Source organism: Nestor notabilis, unplaced genomic scaffold, assembly GCF_000696875.1.
Source record: "Nestor notabilis isolate BGI_N333 unplaced genomic scaffold, ASM69687v1 scaffold1084, whole genome shotgun sequence".
NCBI classification, from domain to species: domain Eukaryota; kingdom Metazoa; phylum Chordata; class Aves; order Psittaciformes; family Psittacidae; genus Nestor; species Nestor notabilis.
In genome coordinates this window covers 78,764-104,957 of record NW_009925920.1, presented here as the reverse complement: position 1 = coordinate 104,957, position 26,194 = coordinate 78,764, and the positions used below count along the sequence as shown (strand labels likewise).

General features: G+C 38.1%; 1 protein-coding gene across 1 annotated transcript in view; it reads right to left on the bottom strand.

Moving 5' to 3' along the window:
* The window catches only part of SORCS2 (sortilin-related VPS10 domain containing receptor 2), a gene marked incomplete at both ends in the record, with an annotated part of 88,280 nt that overhangs the window by 41,264 nt on the left and 20,822 nt on the right, over nt 1-26,194 (bottom strand). The window contains 4 exons of the mRNA XM_010013266.1: nt 7,425-7,527; nt 8,896-9,042; nt 13,910-14,089; nt 24,286-24,375. Of these exons, the coding sequence (XP_010011568.1) occupies nt 7,425-7,527; nt 8,896-9,042; nt 13,910-14,089; nt 24,286-24,375 (520 nt within the window). The remainder of the gene's footprint in view (nt 1-7,424; nt 7,528-8,895; nt 9,043-13,909; nt 14,090-24,285; nt 24,376-26,194) is intronic.

Below are 26,194 nucleotides of genomic sequence, written 5' to 3'. Positions count from 1 at the left end.
TGAAAAACAGCGTCAGTGGGTTAAGAAAGAAAAACCAGGTGAGGCAGCAAGCAGGAAACCTGCACCACCAAAGAGACAGGGAGGCTCCTGCAAAGGGTAGAGGTTAGTTGCAGTGGGGAGCAATCACACAGCCGCATCTCAGAGGTGACAGGCTGATTAAGCTTTCCATAGGAACACATAAGGCTGTGTGATTAAGTTTGTTAAGCCAAGGATATCTGTGAAAGCTGTTACCCTGAAAAAGTAGAACCAGAATAAAACTAAGCCTTCAAAGAACTTAACAGACTTACCACAGTTTTATTTGCAAACCTTTCTATTCAACATGTGTCACACAAAAGTTATGAGTTTTCTGTATTTACAGAGTCATATTGTTTAAACTTTATTTTTTTATGTTCTAATAAAAAATAACTTCAAAGATTTGGGACATTCTGTTCTTTTTGAGATTTAAAATAAAGCACATAACTTTAGGCTCTAGCTACCTCGCAGTGTGTCATGTTACTGGATTAAGCCAACTAGCTAAACAAAGCACATGTAATAGCACACCATAAACCCCTTTACAACAGCTCCAATTCCCATCACATGAAATGCAAACAATCCTGACATTATTAACATTGCAAACAAACAACTGCAAAGTCACAGGAGCACTCAAAGTAGAGCTGAGACAGCCTGAAAGTTTCTGTGCCTATCTGAGGAGAATTATGAACCATATTTGTGGTCAGTGTGGCAGCCAACACGTGTGCACAACTGACATCATGATCAACTGATACAGAAGGTGAGAAACAGCTAAATTACGCTCAGCCCCAAGCCTGGAAGCCAACACTTTCAGTGCGTAAGTACCATTCCCACCATATGCTGAAGTGTTCGGGCTGTACCACACACCCACAAACATCAGGGTGCTGTTTGCCTGGTGAATCACACCAAAATCTGTGTTCCTTCTTACAGCTGTAAATATCTGCTCTAACTCCTCAGGTGTGCCACTACAACATGGAAACTGTTCTACCATTTTAGTGGGTCTGTCTTAGATCTCAGAATCCATCTGTGGTACCAAGTAAAGGCAATCTAAGACACTGAGGGCAATTCAGATTCATCCTGAAAATGTTACTGCATCTGGAATGGGTAATCAACTGCAGGCCTGTGCTGGTTTTGGCTTAATTTTCTTCATAGTAGCTAACAGGACTAAGTTTTGGATTTGTGCTGGAAACAGCGTGGATAATTCAGGGATGTTTTCATTACTGCTGAGCACTGCTTACACACAGCCAAGGCCTTTTCTGCTCCTCACACCACCATACGAGCGAGCAGGCTGGGGTTGCACAAGGAGTTGGAATGGGACCACAGCCAGGACAGCTGACCCCAGCTGATCCAAGGGATATTCCATACCATACAGCATATAAAGCTGGGGAAGAAGTTGACAGGCATGGAGGGGCGCTGCTGGGAGACTGGCTGCACATTCGTTGGTTGGTGGTGAGCAACTGTTTTCATTTGCATCACTTGTCTTTCCTGGGTTTTATTTTAATCTGTTATTTTCCTTTTAATTACATTTGTTATTATTATTGCTTTATTTCAATTATTAAACTGTTCTTATCTCAACCCACAAAGTTTTCTCACTTTTACCCTTCCCCTCCCCCCACTGTGGGGGAGAGTGAGTGATCAGCTGTGTGGTGTTTAGTTGATGGCTGGGGTTAAGCCACAACAAGGCTGTATCATCCAAAGCTATAAATGGTATCATTTTCACATCACTTTCTGATCTAAATGGCCTGAAACTCCTCCAACATATGACAGTCTTTTGCTATCTAGTTTCAAGAAGTTTTGTTTGTAACACAGAAGCTTCTCAAGCTTTTCTTACATTATTTTATAATCTTTTGTAGCTAAATGACAGGAACAGGAAAGAAGACCCTTCAATTACTGTGTGTGCTTCAACTTTGCTTTCTACATTCCTCATCCAATTTTAAATATCTTGTTGTTAAAGGCATTGTTAGAGGTTCATACCTTGTACGCTAATAAAAGAATGGCATTATTTGCAAACACCACATGTATATGAAATAAGGGAAGACCACAGATTATCTGCAGCTGAGGCCAGGTGGCATGATCCCACCACGTTCACACCTTGTAACACTGAGCCCCAGCTCTCCTCAGGTGGAGCTGCCATGGCCAGAAGATGTGTTTTTGTGAGGTTCTCCCCAACTTCCCAGTTCAAATTACCTGAAATAACATGAGGGTCATGTTATTGGCCATGAAAATGTGATGAAACTGAGGATGTGTGTGGCATCATGTGTTCATGACGGATGTGTCTGAGGACAGAAGACCAAGATATGATAGTTTAGTTGAGCTGTGTAGGGTAGAAAAGGTAAACCTGGTGCTGTCTTGACCATAGCACTTATCAGAAACAATCTCACATGTGCCTTTTCCCAAAGCATGGCCTGGAGGACCATGAGTTGTTCTTAAACATTTCCCTAAAGACTGTTGTCACCAACAAAGCAGGATACTATGCTTAGATGGATTCCTGGCCTGAGTCAGTCTGACTCTGCAGCTGTTTTATCCTGACACCTTCTTTCTTCAATTTAAGAAACAAAAGGAAGCATTTTGGCCTGCATTTTGGACTTTTTGATTAAGCACAGTTGTTTTTCATTTCTGTTACTTGCATTCTTATAAACCTTTTCCAACTGTGCTCTGGGATATATAAAATCCTCTTTTGCTTTTTTTCACTTGTTCTGAATAAAGCCTAATTTAAAAGTAACTGGGTAAAATCACATGTTCCACCCCTGCAAGTGCAGCAGTCCCAAAAACTAGAATACTGGGGTATTAATTATTGTTCAACACAGTTCTTCCAAGCTATTTTTAACTTTGCATATGCCATCTTAGCAGTTGGTAGCACAGGGATGGGAAAGAAATCAATGTATTTTGGTGATGACTGGCGGCCAGCTGAGCTCTCTTGAAAGGTAGTGCAGCTATGAAAACCACATACGGATCTCAAGAGTAATTAAAAGATTGTCTTCGCTCAGGCATTTTGGCTGCTTCCTACTGGGTCACACAAATATGGGAGAGCAATGTACAATTTATTATTAATTTACGTGTTTTAAGCACATCTTATCACTGTATTTACCTATGTTTTTACACATGCTTACTGTGAGAAGAAATAATCCCCGTATGCAACACTTCAATAATCCTTCTAATATGGAAAATCTTTTCCAGCCACTTAAATTTAGCATACAGGCAGAAATCTACTCCAAAGAGAGAGATTTGATCGCCTAGATTACTGGTAATTAACGCAGTCGTAACCCTTCAGTCAATGCACAATAAACTACAATGTCATGATTTGTAAACTTGTAGTCACAGTGTAGAACAAACATACAACCAATTTGTGTTTAAATGTCCCAGGATAGACATTTTTTGCCTGGCAAGCTGAAGATGTGATTCACACCATCAGAATGGGGAAACATGCTGACATGTGAAAAACCTAAGGGAGCTGCAGGATCTTCACTCCAGAACGCGCTAGGAAATGATCTCCCTGCTCCCTCACCCTTTTTTACAGTGGCATCCTGGAATGTTACTTTTGTGAAAAATGATAGAAATTTATCACAATATATTTCAGCCTGATATGACAAAAAGTAAACTGAACTTTCCCAGCACTTCCTCAATTTGTGTGAATGTGGAGAATTTACTGCTTGCTTGATTTGCCATCTGGATTGGAAGCTAAGCAGACAATTATTGTAAACTAGCACCTGAAAAATCTACACTTCTCTAAACATTTTTCATAGAAAAGTCCTTCACAAGTATATAGTAAAAATTTACACATCAATTGACACACATTTCATAGCTGATGCTGTGAGAAATAGAAGCTGTTGCCAAGATTAAAATGTACAAAAATCAAATATAAATGCAAAATCCTATTACATTTCATAAAGGGAGCAAAACAGTTATTTAAAAGAGCACTTTAATATGCAGCTATAAAATTTAATATTCTGTCTGCACGATTTATATATACATAAGCTAAAAATATGCATTCCTCAGAACTATTTATGCAGCTTTAATAGAGTGGAAATTTTATTTGTAAATATGAGTTTTAAAAGATGCAATGCTAAAATTCTATTATTGCATTTTTCCCATATTCTTCAGGCATTCATGCTGCGAGCCACTTAACTACTTTTTAAATTAAAACAATACTCGATTGTCTCTGTGATCTGATTTTCAAGCACAGTATCAAAACTATCCTTAAGTCACAGGCTAGGTTTTCCACAAGCAGCTGTGTTGTGTAAGCTTCCTATAAAGTAGCCAAACTCCATGTTCAAGAGTTGTTTGGTTGGTTGAGGGTTTTTCTGCTTTTTGACTGATAGTCAGAGTGCTTTCACTGAGAGGGTGAACCTCATGGCTGTTATGGTTAGAGGCTGATTTCTAGTTTCTAGCTCTTTTCCACTTGTTTACATCACTTGTTTCTACCCCATGATTACACTTTCAAGGGGAAAAAAAAAGTCTTATTCTGTATTGTCCTTCACTTTCCTCAGCTAATGGGGTTCCTCTTGTAAATATTTGCTATTTCCATTAACTGCCAAGTCATCCTTCTTAGCACCTAACTCACTGGTCCTGAAAATTGATGATCAGAATTGTACATGTTCCTATTAATATGGTTGCTATACAGTATTTTGCCAGAGTATTAATATCTTCCCCTCTCTTTTGGCAAATGTGTACCTAGTTCACCCTCAGAATGCATTTCCTCTTTTCACAGCACAAAGCACTGATGGTTCCTAGACACACTGTGATCAAATGACATTCACAGATCTTTGTCATATTCAGTCATTTCAAGATGTGCTCTCCCTAAATATAACAGTAAAATTCCAGTAGTGTGATGTGGCCCAAATAATTTGATTTCTCTTTGTGCAAAGAACCTAATACGTCTGCTGATTTGCATAGCATTATCAGTATTAAGGATCAGGCCTGAAGAAATTCAAGCTCATTGTATGTAAAGCATTTCTGATAAGTATAAGTTTACAAGGATATCGGGTTTGCCAGATAAGACTTAACATGTGCATTGAATCCAGATGACCTGAGCATCCAAATAATGTAAACATAAGTCAAAATCAGAGTTAGTTGATTCAGGTCATCTGCTAGCAAGGAGGTGCAGTTGCTTTTCAAGATTTTTAAGACTCAAAAATAAGTCCCTTGGCTGTGTTTGCAACTATATGACATTCTACCAAAGAAAGGACTTACTGCACTACTTGTGGGCAAGCTTTTCCCACTTTAACACCATCCCTACCAGCTTTTTAGCCAGGTAGGAGTGAGGGTGCCTTTCTAGCATATCCATCACATTATAGGTTGCTCCACAATTAAGTCAGGTTGAAAATATGCTCCAACTCTGGCGGTGTTCAAGGCCAGGTTGGACAGAGTCTTGGGCGACATAGTTTAGTGTGTGGTGTCCCTGCTCATGGCAGGGGGGTTGGAACTAGATGATCTTAAGGTCCTTTCCAATCCTAACTATTCTATGATTCTACGATTCTATATTAGTTCAGATTTAATGATGTCTGGTTTTCATCAAAAAGACTCTCCCATGTTCATGTTAAGGAAAGCAGTCAACAAATTCATGTACTCGGCATGCTAAAAGTATGTCACAGAGATAAAATCTCACCCCATTCTAGGAAGAAATTAAGGGCAAAATACTCTTCTCTGACCTGCCACTCTTAGTATCATCTCACAGAACAGTGTACTTAAAAAACCTCCACAAACCCCACCAAAAGAAAATAACCCAGCATCTCAATGAATATCAGTTTACCACATCAGATTATAATGCAAGGACAGAGAAAAATGAAATAGAAGTAATAGGCTAATTAATTAAACCTCATTGCTTAATTTGCTAGTAGAAGGTATTCAGATACAATATGATTAGTCTAAAATTAAGAACCTACATTAGAATAGCAGTAATTTTATGTAATAAGAACAATCCCAAGATTGGAGTTGTTTTTTTAAATACTGAAATTCATAAATTAAATACCTAATAGGAATGTATCTAACAAGGGCATGGTATAAATTCTTAGTCTTGTTCATGTCAATAAAAACATAGCAGCATTGCACTAGGGAGGTCTGCCTCCAGTAAAATACTTTAAACTCCATGTAAACTAGGGGGAAGCTTGAAATCTTCAGTTACACTGAAGTAACAGCAGCTGTCATTGTCTTTAAACATCAGATACGCTCACCTTGATATTCTCAAGAAATCTTCAATTTGGTAAGCCATTTATAAGAGACTAGTGTAAGCTAAGGCAGAAACCATTATTGATTAAACTTGTATTTTTATGGAAAGAGAAGCAGTACATGAGTGTATTTCACCGAAATGTAATCCATCACACAAGAATAAAATATTGCAATTTTAAAAAAGCTCTTAGAACAGTTAACATTTCAATAATTCTGAAACAAAGAAACAGAAAATTGAATAAATGAATAGATGAATCACAAGGGTACAAAGTAAAATAGAATTATGTGAATATTTTTCTTCATGAGTAGTCAACACTGAAGTGGATTTTCTTTTGTTAAATGCCACTTCACAGTACCATGGCTCCATCCACATGTATGTTATAATGGAGAAGCCACAACCAGCATTGTTCCTAACACAGAGGCACATTTGCCTCTTTCACTTCATCTCTTTGGCCAGAAAGAAATTAATAAAAATTAGAAGACAAATTACCTGCATCTAGGCTTAAAGAACAAAGGCTTGGCCACCATTTATATCAGTTTATTGGATTTGCTGGGCTATTCATGGTGCTGAAGGCCCCATTTCCAGAGGAAAAATTAAAATGCAATGCAGGCCAAGTCCTTCAGCCACCATCACTCCTCACCACTGCACAAATGGGGAAGCAAATACTTCACAGCACAGAGAAGCATAATGTATCCAGGTGACTGTTACAGATCTGCACTAGAAGACATAGTTCTCAGACTTCAATCAACTTTTCTATATTGTTTGATCAAGAGATAGAATCATAGAATGGTTAAGGTTGGAAAAGACCTTAAGATCATTTAGTTCCAACCCCCCCGCCATGGGCAGGGACACCTCCCACTAGACCAGGTTGCTCAAGGCTCTGTCCAGCCTGGCCTTGAACACTGCCAGGGATGAAGCATTCACAATTTGGGCAACCTGTTCCAGTGCCTCACCATCCTCACAGTAAAGAACTTCTTTCCTTATATCTAACCTGAACTGCCCGTTTAAATTTGAACCCATTGCCCCTTGTCCTATCACTACAGGTCCAGATGAAGTGTCCCTCTTGGCATCCTTGTAGGCCCCCTTCAGACACTGGAAGATCCCATAAAGATTCCATAAAGGATTACCCTGCGGAGAAATCCTTATTTTGGCCATGTTTGTAGCAAAATGTTGTTATAAAGCGGAAGACGAGATCTACAAAGAACCACTGCTACATTTCAGATCTTTAAAAATAATGTCTTGCATTTACCTGCCCCCATTATGAGCCCTGGTGCAGTGTCCTTCGTGTGGACTGTTCCTGACACATAGGGATTGTCTGCCCAGCGAAGATGGAGGTGAAGGTAGCAATCAGGCTTGTGAGGGAAGAAGAAAACAAGTTTTAAAAATAACAGGTAACAGTTATGCTCCTACAATAATGAAAGCCCATTCAGAAAGCAGCTTCAGCAAACATATGTCTTTGTAGAGAAAGAGAATAGCTGTTTCCCATGGAACCAAATCCCAATCTGAAATATCAGCCTCAGCTTTCTCATGAGAATCTCTGGTGATGTCTGTGTAGCATGCCACTGTCTCAACAAAAAGATTTCCAAACTCAAAGAAGTCAGGATGAAATTATTGTATAAAACCCCTTTTGACAGAATAATTGCTTAAAAATGCTAACCAACAGCAACAAGTACTGCATGTTTGTTGGTCCCAGGCAATTGGTAAAATGATGATTAAAACGAACTGTTTGTACTGAAATTTCCTTTTTTTTTCTTAGAAAAATAGAGGTATGAAAAATAGCTTAAAGACTTTTGGACACATCCGATCATCTCTCCTTCCTAAGCAACTTACTGCTTCTTGCAGTGCAGTGGCACTCAGAGGTCATATTGCTCACAGCAATCTGACCAGCAGCAGGCTGTCAGCACTGCCTGCGAGCTGCTGCCACTGCAATCTTCCCACTCATCTCCAAGCATTCTGGATTAGGCCCTGCAGGCTTGAACCATGTAGCACAGTCCTGAAGTCTTCAAAAGGAAGCCAGCAGCTCCAGCCATCCACTTCTGCTATATGCAGAGGGATCAAAGCTTTGGCAGTGGCAGGACTAAAAGCATTTAATTCACCCAGCAATGCTTGGAGTCCCCACGAGCAGAGAATTGGTGAGAAAAAGACAAGATTTTCAGTACAGCCTCACAAATAGCAAAATGTTATAGGTAGCATCACAAGTGAAAGAATATCATCTAACAAAAAGAAGACTTTTTCATGCAGTTAACTGTGGTGTTTATTTCCAAGCAACTGTCACAAGTTCCCTTTTATAGGGAGCCAAGGGGTTACCTTGGTTTAAGATGAAACAAAAATGTGAATGAGAGATGAAAAGAGAAAAGGTGTTGATAAGCTTCTTATATCCAGATGATCTGCCCCTTATCTCCAGGCACATATGACTGTTGTCATGATTATTCTGAACTGGGTTGTGTGGTTGACGCACAAGAAAAAATGTCCTCTTTGTGTCAAAGTGATCTAAAATACGAAATGCAGTGCCAACGGCGAGTACCAACAACTCACTCTACGAGATGACTGGACTAACTGCTTGTGAAACCGCTGCTTCTGCAACACAAGTAGATTTGCCTAGATTTGTTTGGCTGGTAAACAGCACTGATCTTTCAGACTGTTGGAACTACTGCACATCTTACCATACAAATAATCCTTGTGCACTTTAGAGAAAGGGTAGGGTGAAAAGAGCCACTTACAGGTTTGCAGTTTGTCGGTTTGCCATTCATATCGATGTCTGGAGGGTTTAGAAAATCCCAGTCACGGCCTTTGTTGTAGGTTATCAGAGTTGTAACTTTCCCATCAATTTTCTGGTTGGCCAAAAAGACTCCTTTTACACCTCTGACCTGAAGCACACAAGGAAGAGAGTTAATGATTGACACATACACACTTTTTCAACAAGGATTATCCCTGATTACTGCTCTTTTGTGGCTCTGAACTGTGTACATCAGGTAGTGTCTCCACTAGGAAAGTGAGTGATACCTTAAAAAAAATAAATAAGGAAGGCAAAAGGATAGAGTGAGAAAGGGGGCAGGGGAGGAAAATTACTTACAGATTTTTATTTCTATATGTATTTGAAAAGGACATACATTTCATTCAGTGTCAGAAGGCTGATAAAATTACATGTAATTTGTACATTTAGCCTCCCTTCACCTGTTTAACCTCTGGGGGAAAAGAAAAAATGTTTACAGAGTCTCTCTTCTCTTGGGCAAACTTAGTTACTTTAATTCAAAACAATCTGTATTAGAAAACTATTACAACTCAGAGTGTCAAAGTTGTAATAATTGCACCTTAGTATGTTTAGTTCTAGCTATAATAGTTATTTTGTGTTAATATTCCACCCAATGGCATGAGATGAGATCTTGTATTAAATCTGGAGGTTTTCTCAAGAGGGCTCATTTCCATTGCAATTATTTAGAAGGCTTCTTGAATTTTTGAGAATGTATATCAACACATACACCATTTCCAACATAATACAGCTCTCTAACCTGCTAATGCGTTGACATGTAACCAAACTGAAGCATTCATTACAACTAAACGCACATGATAGCCAGCTCTTTGCATGATCAGAAATACTTGCCTTTTGCTGATGTGATTCATTCCTGTACTTACTATTTATTTTGTATTTTAAATACTTAGCATTTCCTTTTCTTCTAACTATCTGTTATTAACTCTCTTTGACATCCATTTCCAAAAGTTTCCATTTAGGTTGATGAGAAGGCATCCCTTTCAGCACACTACAGATATGATAACTATTGTTAATAAATAAATGTTTTTTTCCTAAGGACTTTACCCAAACCTACAGAGAATAAAAATGTGCTGCTGGCTATGGTAACAGCCTCGAATGTGGAAATATATATAAGCTTAGATAACTAAGTTCAGTACAGACATTTCAATACCCTGCTCTCTCACGAGCTACTTCTTCCTGAAACCCCATGTGTGGCTGGCTTGCTTATCCAGGATGCTGGAAGCTCAGTATCTCCTCCAAGTCAAACAAACTATAAAAATCCAACTTTGCAGTGCAGGTGAGAAAAAGAAGGGGAGGGAAGAAATGAGGAACCTGCTTTCTTTACTTTTAAAGCATTTTCATCTTGCTTAGGGCTTTATTACACATTCTACCTTCCAGAGATGGCACAGCCACGAAGACAACTGAAGAGCCTGGCAGTTCAAACATTTACATGGGAGTGTAGACTTGGGGTTCAATTTCTGTGCATGTCTTTCTTCCGGTGAATACAATATTAAATATTTAAACAACAATTAGATCAGGGACTGCAACTGAGGTTTCCCTCCTCATTTGTGGGTAGTAAAAACAGTGCTGCATCACAAATAGTTTTGTTTCCTCTCTTTTTTTCCTCTCATTCTTGTTTAATTAATATTTAATAGTTTCATATCATTATCAAACGGGAGTCAGGCTCAATTTTTTCTGAATTCCCACTCCCAGCTAACCAAGCACTATGGTAACCTTTCCTCTCTAGAATGTGGAACATAAGTGTTTGAATCTATCAGACACAGAAAGGTTAGGAAAAAATTTCTTCCAGTGTCTCAGTTAACTTCTCTCACTGCTGCTCTGTGAGACAAAAGCCAACCAGCACTTCAGCAGTTGTATTTTGAATTAAATGCTTGAAACTGTACAAAAGTTTCAGGCATCTATCTTCTGAGCAAGTTCAGAAGTATGTTGTTCGGAGTGGTGCATTAGCCTAAAAACCAGTAACTAATATAAAATTATGGTGTGTAAAAAATGGCAGCTTTAAAATACCTTACTACCTCTGTAGAATTTTCTGTTATTTGTCCTGTGACTGACATACATATATGCCTGACTCTTTCTGTAAATGCTGTATGCCATATCTACCTTCTGGATTCAACTGTGATGTTGAGGCACCCAAATTCTTCTGTACTTTCTACTCTTTGACTTAGTTCCCTAATCTAAAATTGGGAGATTAGAATCTTCCTACCAAGAAGGGAAAAGAGTGACATTAATAATAAGTTGCTATGGAAATGAAGACATTTCAACCTGTGAAGTGTTCAGTTACTCGGATGAACAGTCCAGTACTACTGCTGCACTGATGTTATCCAAGACAGATAAACACAAGAAAATTCAAAAGTATTTTTCTTTTGATTTTCTTTGGACTTTTGGATTATTTCTCAGAGCACCTATTTTCCAAAACAGTGTCAGCTTCCCTAGTACTCTCAGAAAAGCACTTTGTACCTTACAAACCTATTTTCTAAACAGGTTTTCTGCTATGACTATGTAATCTGTGACACATTAATTGCTGTACTGTTCCATTACTTATTTTACAGCCAAACAATACCCTGTTATTGGTAGCAAGAAGCACAGTTCAGATGGCCCAACAGTATTTATTAGAAGCAGTTACTAAAATACAAAAAAATAGCGCTATATAAGTTTGTGATTAAAATGTAACTGTATACGATTTGTTGTTTGGGAAATAAAGCATGAATAATGTGTACTGCGACTTGTGTAGCTCCTATCTATCTGAGGAGTCACAGCAAGATCCAATCTAGAAGCATTACATTAGTATGCCTATTTTGTAAATATGCCCATATCAAATTTGTGACTGGCTCACTGTGGCGGCACTTGATACAATTTCAAGGACATGCCCCTTTTGCATGGTCACAAATTTCAAGGACATGCTCCTTTTGGACAGCCACTTAATACTTTTCCTTTCTTTTTCTTTCCTTGTTTGAACAAGTATATGGGAATTATTCCCCTTTCACATATACAACATGAAAAGAAATACGATACAAAAAAGATAAAGCACATAAACGAGAATTAATGCAGACAGGTAGAAACCTCTAAAAGATTTTATAGCAGGTGTACAAGTAAAAGATTAAGTGAGGTCAGCAGAAGATAACAAAGAACAGCATGAATTTTAAGTAGAATTATGCAGTTATGGAAAGAGAAATTGTCAGCCACTGAGGACTGTCTCTGTGTTACACTAAAGATTCCTCTTCCCAAGAGAGGATACTTGCATTAAAATGCCCAGAGAGAAAACCTAGACTAGACCAAAAAAAAAATCCCATCCTCAAGAACTGCAATATGCTTTGTATTTATTAGCTACTTTGTACTGTGTAAATAACCCATACATTACTTGTACATGAGTACTTGATCACATTCTAGTAAAGATGACAAATACTAATTGTTTATCATATGAGCTATCTAAAGAAAGCTGTAGGCTTTCTTATGGTAAGCAAATGTAAGTGTTCTCCTATAATGCAAAGCTATTCCAAACATAGCTTTAAAAATTGAACTGTATGGCTCCATGTGTATTGGCTTTCAAGTATCATGTGCACATTTGCTTTTTAATGCAACTCTACAAACTAATCGAGCACACGCAATAACCTAGAATATCTATCATGTGCATTATCAAATATGCTCTCAGTAATATTATGAAATTCTGAAATCATCAGTGAAACCGAATTAAGTGAATAACTTTTGCAGACGAAAGGACAGCCAGGGGAGGCATCTCTACACAAACTTATGTGAATTACATGCTACATGTGACACAGGGAGTAGGGATTGCACCTTTTACGTTCATATTGTGCAGAAGTGACCAGGAGCAGAGAGATGCAAACTAATGTTCTCAATAAATCATCTTGTGGGAATGTGGCCACACACAATGTATAGCTTCCCTCATTAGGAATCCTCATTTATAAAGTGGTAGAGTCCAGAAAATAATCGGTGATAATGATAAATCTTTTTGTTTTACTACAGCCATTTTGGAAGAAAAAGCTCAAGTAAGATGGAGGAGAAAAAACTGCTATAATTATCCCTCACCAAGATGAGTCTAATTACAGCCATTTAACACCTATATAAGCATATGATTTGTATCCAAAGAAATCTGATGCACTTTTAAAGATTTTTATTTCTTTTTTTTTTTTTTTTTTTTTTTAACCAACACCAGGCAGATTAGAGTGTAACAGTGGACAAACTGGGGCAGAACAAAGGTCTATTACTTTAATATTCTGATAATGGCCAGTCCTACTTGCTATAAGAAAGAACAGAACAAGAACAAATGTACACCTTATTACATTTAAATGTCATCATCAACAGACGGAATTGAGAACAGTTTGCGTTACTCTTCCAAAACACTATATTCTTCACTGTTTTACCTTGCCAAGTGCAGTGATGTTAAAATACAAGCTACATTTGTTTATAGGAGAATGTCTCATACCAAATGCTGTTGGCACAAGATACCTACTGAAAGCAAGTGGATTTGCTGTCCTGTATCTAATTTTGTCAGTTCTTCGCTTGATAGAGCTGACACATGGAGCACAAGGCTCGCAGGATCTCTTTTTAAGACCCAGCTCCCTAAAAGATATGCTGCTCTAAATCAGGAAGTGCATCACAGTCACATAGAGGGAAAAAAGCTCTATGTAGGCAGCTGTGTAACTTCATATTTCAACAATAAATTGTGCTGCCAGCTTCACTGTTCAATAGCTTGAAAAAAAACCCTCAGCTAATTATGGTTTTACACATCCATGGAACATCATACCAAGTACCTAGTTCCTAGAGCACACAGCACATTAGTGGGGCAAGAGGGAAACATGTTAGTAGTAATGCACTATTGATAAGTCTTTTTACATTAAAGATAACTGCGAAAACATATTATTGTGAAATTAATTATACTCATAACCAGAATAAAAAGAATTGAAACTTCACACAGACTACACGCATTGGAAGAGATAAAGACCTACCTCCAGAATATCTATCAGGACATTCTCTTCTGGCTGCTTTGTGCTCCGGACATTCTCCAGCAGGATAGAGTAGTAAACACCTTGTGGGTCAGACTGGTACAGGTTGTATGTGTCTGTCTGGTACCATTCCTGAACAGCCACAAACACCTGGTTTTCATCTGTACTGATTATCTGTAAATCCTGTAGAAAAAATAACACACAAAATTACTTTTTTTTTCCATAATTTCTATTTTACAAACAGTAAGTTGGCCAGGAGAGTTTAACATGGTGGGACGAAATATGCATCTGAAAGTTCAGTAACAGTAATCTCTCAGCTCAATACTAATCAACATCCTGTATCCCACCACTCCGAGGTGGTCAGTCACTACACCTTTTGGCTATATTGGTTATAAGAGCACAAAACAGCTTAGGGAAGACCAAAATGATGAATGTGGAAAAGTTGTGATCTGCTTTTCAGCTTTGACTTTAATGAGGAATGACTTCTTGAAATAAAGGCAAAAAAAGAAGAAAAGGTAAAAAGAAGTAAATGGCTTTCCAAGATCTGGAGGAGAGTCAATGAAAGACTGAAACAACATAAACAAAGCTAACTTAAAAAATAATCCTCAGGTTCCTAGAAAATTAAGAACTATTTTGTCCAGGGTGAAGCATAACATAGAATAGAGGATCAGACATAATTTACAGCAGTTACACACAGGAAGCAGCACATATCATGCACACAGCTCATGTATATTATAGTGTATAAGTCTGATTTATCTATGTAGACAGATCCACTTGAATATTCAGCAGTAATAACATGAGAATCAACATTCTGTATTCATTTCTGAAGAGTTTCAGGCATGGATATTGCAGCAGCTTGCTTTCAGTTTTCCCACCTTCTTCACTCCAAACTTCTCACAGTGCACAAAAAATGCATAGCTAAGGAAAACAATTTAACACTAATATTAAACAGAAGAAATAAATAAGGAAGTAAGAACACTGAACTAAGCTTAGCAAACAGAAGATGAGTTTGCAATAGGATATGGCAGCATAAAGGCAGATGTTTGGACTATGTATGAAATGACGTCTAGTCACAGGGACTTAAACTTGTAAACTCTTTATGATTTTGGTGCTTAACAGGGACACTATATCCAGTTCTGTCACCTTATTAGTGGAAAAAATAGCTAAAGCAAAGGAATGAATATTAAACAAAGCTACCAAAATGTCAAGAGAATATGAGTTTGGGAAAAAATTGTTTGTGTGTTGGTTTTTTTTCTTTAAAAAAAAAAAAAGCAACCCAACTTTTTAGAAGTCTAAAAGAGACATAAAATAAATTCTATGAGAATCTAGTTAAGACTGAAGAAAATGTGAGTAACAGTGGAGCTCTGAATACTTGGCAAAGCACGGCAGTCACACTTCAGGCAACGTGCGCAATGTGATTGAGGCACTTAGATTAAAAAAAGACATCAATAGAAATAAAATAACGTGATGGAAAAAATTTAATATTAACAAAATCTGGCTATCAAGTAACTAATCATTTAGTGAAGCCTCCTATCAGTGACAGCTCAATGCTGTTTTCAAAGACGTTCATGTTGAACTATGTACTAAAGTAGATGTTTGTTTAGCATCCCATAAATAGTTGCTCTTTTCCTGTACTCAAAAATTACTCAGAAGCAGAAGTCTGATAGAAATGTCTTCAAAACACAGCAACTGATCCCAAGAGGTTTTTTGAAAACCCTCTTAAGTGTATAGAATGCTCCATCTCCTGCATTAAACCAAGGCTATATGAGGCCGGGTAGCCCCACATTATACTGCACTTAAAGCTTAATTCATCTCTTTTGCAGTGTGAGAAAACCTGCCCAAATTATCAAATAAGTAAGGATGGAAGTGAAGCAGAAAGTCAAAAGCAGAAATAAAGAAACAGTTATTTTTTAATGTGAAAATCTCTGTAAAACCCCTACTCTAATGTGATGCCAGGAGCTTTCAGCAAAATTACCAGCTACATTATTATAATAAAACATCTATACAGTACCATAAACAAATGCAAAACTCTAGTGAATGGCACTTTCTTTGCCCCAAGCACCAACGGTAGCAGAGGTGAGAGCTGCCAGGATGGGAACAGTTTTGGTTCTCGTATCTCAGGGTGGGAGGAGGAGGAGGAGCTGCTGAGCCAGCAGAAGCAACACACAAAGAGCCAAAAGGTGTGGTGCAGAAGGAGAGGAAGATTAATTCTGGAGGCATCAGGTGAAGGAAAGAAGGGTTGGACTGCAGAAGTTTACTGCAGCAGATGAGAGTTTAGTTTTCTCTTGGCAGTGACTGTTACCAAGAAAGAGGTTTGTACACACAGACTGCTGGATGCCAATTTTTTCCTCAGGCAAGAACATAACAGATCCTGGTTTTAGCAACTGAAATTGTCCTTCATGGTCTTTAACTTTCTTCCTTCCATTCAGAATCTACATTTTCAGATTTCCATTTCAGCCTTACTGCTATTTTCCTTTCACAGCGATTTCTTTTCCCTCAAGAAGCAAACCAGTCCTACCTTGCAATAATCCTGCACAACACTATCTGCCCAGTCATGATACAACCCTCTTAGACAATTAATTGACAAAGTAAAGAAAACTGAAAATTTCATGCCTGATTCTTAAATTTAACTTCCAAAATCCTGGATGACACAGACTGCTGAAAATCTTGCCAAAGCTAAGTCCTGTCACTCTTGTACTATTCTTATCCTGGAACGGTGAATTTAAAGAGGAAGAAGAAATTGATTGACAAATACAGAGGCCATGTCTTCAGTCTGCCAAGTCCAATCCTTCAGCCCAGCTACCTAATGCTCAACAGATGACAAGCACATGAAGATGGGATGTCAGCAAATATTGCTAGATAGAATTTACTGTCACTACAGAGTTAAATAGCAGGGACATCTGAGAAAGAAATATCTTCACAGAAGGAATGTAAGATTTTATTGCTTTATCTAATTCATGGCCACATATACTACCTTAAAGCTGTAATCTCAGCAAATCCTGTAAGGAAAACATTTATTCTTTGGTGATTTCATGCTTGGACTACTGCAATTGCCTTCTTGCTAGACCTTCCTGCTTTCTCTCTCCACATTCTGCAGTCTACTCAATGTCCTGTTGATCATCTAATTTTTCTGTAATTATGCTATTCACACATGATTTATTCAAATTCATTTATAAAGATCTTCTTTACTGATGTGAGAGATCTTCATGATATGGAACATTCCTTACTGTCACTACTCAGATTTTTATTAATCTCCAGACTGCTTTTTTTGCATACATCCAGTATTTGAGCTCTTGTGCTTTCCTTTCATTTCCATGCTCAAATCAGAGTCTGTGCACTTTCAGGTGCCCCAGGAAAGCACAATTTTCCAGATTTGCTGTAGCAAGCATGTTGTTTCCTCTGTTGCATGCCCATTCCTCCCTGGACATCCTTTCTCTCATCTCTACTGCTTTACCTTTGCTCTGTCCAGACTGCCATATCTTCTCTGTTACACGTCTTGCTGCCCAAGCATCCATTCCCTTACCATTCTCACATCTCTCTTTTTTTTTTTTCCCCAAGCTCACCAATAGCAATTTGTATCAGCAATAGACTGTGATTCCCAAATAACAGTATTCTCCATTTACTTTATCCCATCTTCTCAGGCTGTAAGCTTTTGTACAGTTCTGAAATGCTACTAGCTGTATGGTCCAAAACACCTTTTTTTGAGTAAATGTATCAGAAGCACAATAGATGTAAGCACTCAAGGCTGTGTAGTCTCAGCCTTGACCTCCAAATGCACCACATTTATACCCCTGTAAACTCTTAAGCACATTCAAGGTAACCGGATGGCACATATCCCAGAGATAATCTTCCCAGTCTTCCTTGTCCGGCTGAGTAAAACAGTGCAAGGAGAGAAATCAATAACAAGTTACACTGTGAAGAAAAGACCGGTTCCTTGAACCTACCTTGGATCAATTTGTACGACTGGGGATCCATACAGCTGCTACAGCTCAGGTTCACTGCCTACTGCCACGACACAGCCCAAGAAAGGAATATTTCTCCTGCATCAAACACCACTGTTACCTGTATTTCTATTTTCTTCCCCTTTATTCTTTGTTCAACAGCCATTCCAATGGACTTTCAGAAGACTGGATAAGTAATCCTGCTACAGCTGCAGACTGCTCTTCTGCCTGGCACAGAGGAACAACTTTAGCCAATGCCTCAAGAGCGGCAGGTGGCAGAGGTGGTAAAGGGGCTAGCCAAGCAGAGAAACAGTTCTTGGGAGACTAAGAGCCGTGCTGAATGAGCTCTCATAGCCTCAGTCCTTCTTAATCATCACACGGCCAAAGCCTCGAGAGAACTTTGCTGGCAAAAGGGTTGCAGGAATCTCTCCTGCCATTTCTGCTGCTAACAAATGGACCTATTTAAAGAATCCTTGAAAAAGTGAGAGGAACTTGACAGAGAAGGGAATACGTGCTTCAAAAGATTGATGGCTATTTAGGGAGAAAGAATAAAACTCCTCAAAATATCTTCCTCTTGAAAGTGTTACATCTATTATTGAACAATACTTTGGAAGAAAACCTCTGGTTCAAACAGTGACGTATATCTCGGACTTAAGGCAAGGAAGAGGTGGGCTTGTTTTGAGCCCCTCAGAAGAGCACTAAGTGATAATCAAATAAAAAGCATATATGTAATTGAGAAAAGGCATGTACAGGAGATTCTTATTACCATGAATATATTAAAGACTAACTTATCTCTAAGGCAATAGGATTTTTTCACCTTTTATTTGTGTTTATTTCCCCCCCGTACTCTCTCTTATCTTGCTTACCCCAAAAAATTCATGGTATTACCTATTTCACAAGACTTAAAAAGGCATACAGAGATTGAAATAGATGGAGGAAGCTTTTTCCACAACATATGTTTTCAGAACTAAACTTTCTGAATTGCAGGAGGATAAAACAGACAATAAAGCTCTCACATTAAGATTTTGTAGCTGGCATGAAGAAATGCAGAACCAATGAATGCCCTATATCACTTTATAAAAGGAGGTCATTATCAATGGAGTTTATTTACAGAGGTGTGAAGACGACTCAAAATAATTAAATTATTTAAAATTCCAACAGTAAAACTACTACAATTTGTAGCAGATTTCTTGGTTTGGTCAGCAAGTTTGTTAACAAATTTTTTGCTTAAACTGTCAGAATGAACTAGTTCCCAGTTTTCCTGTGGTCACATTAAAGCACGACTCAACATCCTGAGTAAGCACCAGAACCCCAGTGTACTCGTTGTTCACACCACACTTCTCTAGAAGAGGACAATCAGAGCTGCAGGAACCTTTGTGCAATATAATTGTGATGACCCTCTGGACAGGGCTGCAGCCTGTGCTTCTGAGCACACCCACTCTCCAAGCAGCGGCAGCAGAACCCTTGCTCCAGTTTGAGAACAGCCCAAGGGGGAATGCTGGACATCCCTGCATCTCCCTGGAACACTCCTGCATGCCTAGCCAGCCATCCTGACACACAAATGCAATCCTGCTGTTCTTAGCTTGATTTTTCTATTCCCTTCCTACAAGTTATTAACTTATAATGTGGTTTTAGCAGCACAGAACAAGCAATCTTGGTGACATGGAATGTAGTATAAAAAGCAATTCCTTTTTTTAAAACAACAGCTCTGAATTTTCTCTTCTGTTTTGGGGAGCATACAGGCAGCCTTTAATATATTTTTACCAACCTTTGCTACCAGCCTGCCTGGCAGCAGCTGGCACTTGACTCCTGTCAAGTTCAGGAGATAGCTGTGTGATTTGATGTAGTGCCAGTATTGAACATGCTACTACAACAAAAATAAATATAGCTCTTAAGAGCTCTTTTAGCTCTCAACAGCACAGAAAAAGCTAAAATATAACAAAATTAACCTGGATTCTGTTCATTATATGGTCACCAGCAACTGTCCTCTGTACATATACGGAGCGATGATGTGTTACAAGAAAGGTGATCTAAGTGGCACTGTGGAGCTGGGGCCTAGAAACTTAGCACTTGTAAAACTTGGCTGGAAGCAGCTTTTAGCAGCCTTTGATTCACAGGTAAGGAGGCCTTGAGGTATGTCCAAAAACAAACATTCATCCCTTTTCAGGATTCTCATTGGGAGTACATTTGGAAAAATAAAAACATAAATGCAAGTACAAACAATATAAAACTACTGAATATTTTTTTTTGCAGATTTTCAACCTCTTCATATCAAAAGGAAAAGGAGACATCAATAATGTTTTCTAATTGCTCAGTCTGAAAATGTTTATTCTATCTCCATATGTAAAATCACCATGAAACACATCTGTGCAGCAAAAGAATAGTATCTGAAGAACCCAGCACTGTTCCTTCAGGCTAGAGCCTGGTGTTCGAGCACAGCACTTCTAATGTCAGACATATCCCTGACCAGCCTGTAGTATCTTCTGACTTGGCTACAGTCTTCCTTGCCTGTACATAATCATTGCTCAAATACTCTGGTCAGTGACATGAAGCACTTTACAGAGACCACTTGGAAAGAGATTTTTTGAAGGCTCATTCAATTCTTTTGAATAAAATGAAATATAAGCTATATCAGATCCACTGGTTAGGCAGCATCTAATACTTTAAAAACCCTGAAACTCAGTTCTTTCAAAAGCTATTGGCTTTATTCAGTCTTAAGAAAAAAGAAGTATCTTTGTGAATTCTTTTATTCTGTTTATCTCCTACCACCATAAAAGTAGCAACTCCACAGTCACGTGTTCTAGTTGTACTCCTTATGTGCTGATATCCTGCTTCTTTGCAAAACTTCGTCAGTAATTTGCTCATATGAATCTTTTCCCTTCTGTGGAAGATACATTTCTACTGTACTCAGATGATTGTCACTAAAGGATGATGTGATGAGAAATTTCAGAGCTGAGTTCTTATTTAGCTCAGTATCTGAAATTTCTGCTGTAATGTGAAGGTACCAAATCACTTACAAAAAAAAAAGTATCTTTTCAGAAGAGGTTAAAATCTCTTACATTTACCACTGCTTTAATAGATGTCTGGCTTCCAGGCCCTCTTGGTGAAATTTTCAGCTCTGTTGTGTGCAGATATCAAAGAAACTTCTCTTGGAGGCATCATCAAAATGCTAAAGAGATGCAGTTTATTTCGTTCCACTCATTGGGTACTGCCTGAACTAGGAAGAACACAAAACCATCCCTTTCCAAATGACACAGTCATCCTGTTCCTAGCTAGCTGTTGTCTCTATCCAAAATGAAACTATTAACTTCTAATTTATTTATTCAGTCAAGCCTGGAGTTAATCTGCTTAGGGGAAAAAAAAAGACAAATAAACAAAAAACATATTCTTGAAGACAAAGAATCCGCCATGCAGCACTATTTCAAACAATCCAGCCTATATATGACACAAACACTGGGAAGTTAATGCCTGACGCTTTTTGAGTATGTCAGAAATGCACTCAGGAAGAGCATATGCCCAGTAAACTAAGCACCCTTTGCAGATTAATGGCTTTTAAGGCTAGAAGTGGTTATTGGAGCCTTTAGTTCGCTCTCTGCTATCTTTCCAAGCAGAGAAATTACCAACAATTATTTCTGCATATTTTATATGATGCATATATTTTATAAGATGCATAAGGAGCAAATAACTTCTATATGGTTAGAAGAAATCTCTCAGAAAGGCACTCAGTTATGATCTGAAAACTTCAAAACCCAGAATATCTGTCACTTTTCTTGGCACTGTTTCAAATACATAATCACCAACATCATTAAGAAGTTCAGCTCAGTTTCTAATTTGGATTCAGCTCCCAACTATAGCGGGTCTTTATCTACTAAAACGCTTTTACGACTCAGTATTTTTTCCCCTTGAGGATGCTTCTTCACTACAATAAAGATGCCTCTTAATCTGCCTTTCTGAAAAACAAATTACACTTTTTTTTCAGGGCTGTTTTTCACTGAGATCACTACACTGATCTTATTTATAGTGCAGTCCCACAAACACATGAGAGGTCATCATGGGCTGCAGAAATAAATGATTGTGGAGGACTTCTTAAACTGATTTTCCTTCCAAGGAAAGCTCCCTGGGACACAGATCTAGGTCACCCACTGTGTGCAGTTGTCTCCAGCCCTCCTGTAATATTTGCTGCTCTTCTTCACAACTGACACAAGCTCACTTATTACAAACGTGGATGCTTATAAAGACATCTGGCAACCTCCACCAATTCATTCTGATCTGTCAGACAGCTAGATATGAACCCAAACAACATGCCCTTTATTAATACAGTGTGCTGCGATATTGATACTTAAATCAGAGGCATGTGTCATTAAGGAGGTATTATACACATCCAACTTGTTAAAAATAATTCACTTTCCTGAATACTTGAAGTAATCACTGACATGTGGAATGTGAACTACCATCTACAACATCTATAATCATAACACATCGTACAGCTCTTAAAAGGCTGAGTTAGCATATTCATCTTCTATGTGACAACAGAATCAGAAAGGACAGTGCTGCCTTCGCCAAACGCAGCAGATTACTGGGTGTGAGAAGGAAACTGCAATGGAAAGGTGCAGATTCCTCCTGCACAGGCCATCCAGAAACAGAAGGGAGAAATACCCTGGTCTCTCTTACAAGATTTCTGCCCTACTGTTTCCCAACACACAATATTTTCCCACTCAAAGCACAGTCAACACCTGCACTAATGTGCCGGCACTTCTTCAAGAAATTTGCCACAGGCAAAACATTTCAGCTTGGGGAATGTTACCTGATTAAAGTTATTGCCAGTTAACACACACTTTAAATTACTGATTTATGTATTGATGGAAAAAAAAAAAGGCATAAAAACCACTTATGGAAATATCCTTCCTCCCCCTTCTCTAAGCTCAGCTTAAGCAAATGCCTCTTCTCCCCCCTTCCTACTCTCAACTCTGTGTTTCCACCTTGTGCTAATTTGTTTCCTTCCAGCTCCTTCAGTGAGGCAAATAGGCTGTGCAGGGGTCATCTGTGGAAGGGCTTCTTTCTGCGGCTCCTTGCTTATACTTTGCTTTCTCCCTTGTCCCTTACTTGTTTTCTTCCACCCCAGCACGGGTTATATATGGGCTGTGGTCTCTTGGAATGTCCATGTTTGGCATATTTTAAAATTTAAAACTGGATATTCTCATGCTGTTTTCCTAATTACAAATTCCTCCCAAGAAAGCATAAAGGCTACTTTGAAGGACTTAAAAACACTGAAATAATTATGTGGAAGAGTTGATTTATTTACCTTTCCTTAGCTATATACTTCTTGTCAAAATAGATAGAGAAATATATAGCTATGTCTGTAGTGTTGCTAGGAGAATACCCAAATTTCAGATTCTCATTCAACTAATATATGAGGATTAGATCTGAGGATTTTGCTAATATGCTGTACATTTAAAACCAGAATTCAGTTGGTCCATTTGGACCATCACTCAGACTAAAAAAAAAAAAATAATCAAAGATAAAAAAACCCTATTAAGCACATTCTTTGTGTAACAGCAATATCAACAATAACCACTGTCCTTCATTAGATGAGCAATGATTTAAACCTGTGCAATTCAAGACATGCAGAGATAATATCTTAGTTCTCTGCCAAGCAAGAGACAGAATCACACAGTATCACATGATAAGGCAGGAACCTCAGGAGCATGGAGAGCTGCAAGGCCAGACCAGGTTACTGAGGGCTTTATCCACCTGTGTCTTTAAAACTCCAAGTAAATTTTCTTCAGGACTGCAGAAGCCTTCTAACTATAACTAATGTTAGGAAACACACTCTGTGCAGCACAAAATTTCAATTGCATCAGTTAGACCATCTGTAAATATCTGTCTGTGCTTTAATGCTAATTTACATGCAAACACAGATACCCTGTCACTATAAAAATATGCTAGACTGAATGAACCTCTCAACAAATCTTTGTGATTTTGTTAAGTAATTAAAGTCTAGACTGGGATTCTTTAATGAAACAGAGCATCATCAACTGGTAAAATTCTCTTTATATTGCTATTCATGCTTATACCAGAAAGCACCATGTGGAATTAAACTGTAATTGATTCTTGAAAGATCACTCACTCAAAATCATTACATGGCCATTGGGTGCGTAGCACTGCTTCATGGAAGCAAAGCTCAGAAACTGTTGTGTATCTGATGACAAATAAGCTAGTGTATGTTCTTGCCCTCTATAGTTTATGACCTACTACACTGCTAGAATAAAAATAAGAACAGTAGGTTTGAGAATATACCACAAACAGTATTCAGAAATCCTTTCAAGGGAAACTGTGATCTCAGAGTAGTGAAGTTGAAAAAAGAGAAGAACAAAACTAGTTTAGGTAGAAGGAGAAGACAACAAATGAATAAATAGGAAGAAAAATGTGTACACTTACTTTTGGCAAAGCATATTTTGGCAACTTCATCTGTACAAAGCCATTTCGACGGTAAGAGACATAATACTTGGTCCGATTTGCTGATGTTGTCTATAACAAAGGAAAAGATAGAACTCTGTGACAGTTTATGTTAAATCTAAAGAGTCTGAGATGGAAGACAGTTCTTCTTTCTAACCTGCAACTGAAATACACAGCTATTACTTTTATTGCATGAGATTAATTTGCACAATGTACTCCTAAAAGAATAAATCAAAGTTGTGACAAAATAGACCCCCAACAGGCTCAAATCTTTTGCTTTCCTCCACTTTAGGACAAAAAAAGTGATTTACATCCCTCTTTTGCCATTTCAGCTGTCTTGGGTGATACCTGAGACTTCAACGTCTCACTATCCCCAGTCCTCACTCATATATCTACCCGCTGGCCTCCCGCATCTTTGCCCTTTCTCAGAAGTCCAGGCAGCAGCACCCTCCAGGTAAGAGGTAGGGAAGAGGTACACAGGCCATGAACACCAGGTACCTCAAGGGCAAGTGGTATTCTAACAACACAATTCAAAGTACAACACAAAAGGCTAAATAAATCACACTAACATTATGTAAATCATTCACTATATTTGACTGATATTTTTTATACAGGGTAAAACATTTGCCAGTGGAAGATGCTGAAATGTCACATGGAAGATAATGATGCAACTCTGAATTCATTGGCCAGTCAGTTTGAAAGTCAGCAATATGTCCTGAAGACATGATTATATGCTTAATTAGAGAGATAAACCATATATTTCAACCTCTTGCACATGTGCAGTTGAAGACAAATTAGATTTTATGTAAAATACTTGGGGCTTATGAAGATTTTCACTAAAGAAAGACAACAGAAACAGGCGTTAAAAGGAATGCTGCTGTATGACTCTTACCCATTAGCCCCTTTCTCCTCTTCATAATAGCAGACACACTGGTCATGTTAAGACTTTTACCTTATTCACAATAAACCTCCAATGCAAATATTGTTCCAAAGTACCAAAAGGATGATTCTAAATACACATTGATGAAAATACTCAACCAACAGCCTTGCTAGGTTTTTCTAGTCAGAAATGTAACATCAAAATCTGTGCTTGTATATATATTGGCACATTTCCAGTTAAGCCTCTTGAGCACCATCAGATGAGATTAGCAAAGGTTTTAGGCTTTGGTAAATAATATCTCACTTTTTTCACGTTCTTTTTCCCTCAGATCAGCTGGGTATTCACTATTCAGTCGTTTTCACTAAGTTTATAAAGAGTGGGTCCCTGGCAGTAATGCACAGGTCAAAAAAGAAAATGGAAGAAGTGAAATGAAATGGCCGAATTTTTTCTCTGGTTGTCCATGACAAATCAGATTGTGGAACAGAAGCACAGACTCATCTTCTTTCTTTGACTTAGGAAATCCATTTAAAACTCTACTCCAAAACTCACTGCTTTTCTCCTCAACTTTTGTGTTTAAAAAGGGAACATGATTTGGAAGACAGTTTTTCCTGAAGCATGTAAACTTGACTTCACTTGGTAAAAATGGAGTTGATGCACGACAGCAGGTCCACCTGCCCGAATATTTTAAAGATATCAAAGAATTTAATATCATAATCATTTTCACTCTTTCTTTAGATCAATTTCTTTTTCTGTGCTAGAAAGAATCTGATGCTCTTTAGGAATGTGATTTGGTAAATGATGGATTAAACCAAAAACCTCACCTTTTATTTAATTAGCAGTCTTATCTTTTCATTGTCTTTTTGTTCATTATGCATTTTTTTAATGTCACTTGTTTTAAATGACTCAAGATGATGCAGGGCAGCAGAGAATCAGAGTTTAAGCAGCGAGCCATGTCTAGTCTCACTGACATTAAAGGCTAGTCTGTGCTTAAAAAGAGTGTTGAAACTTCAA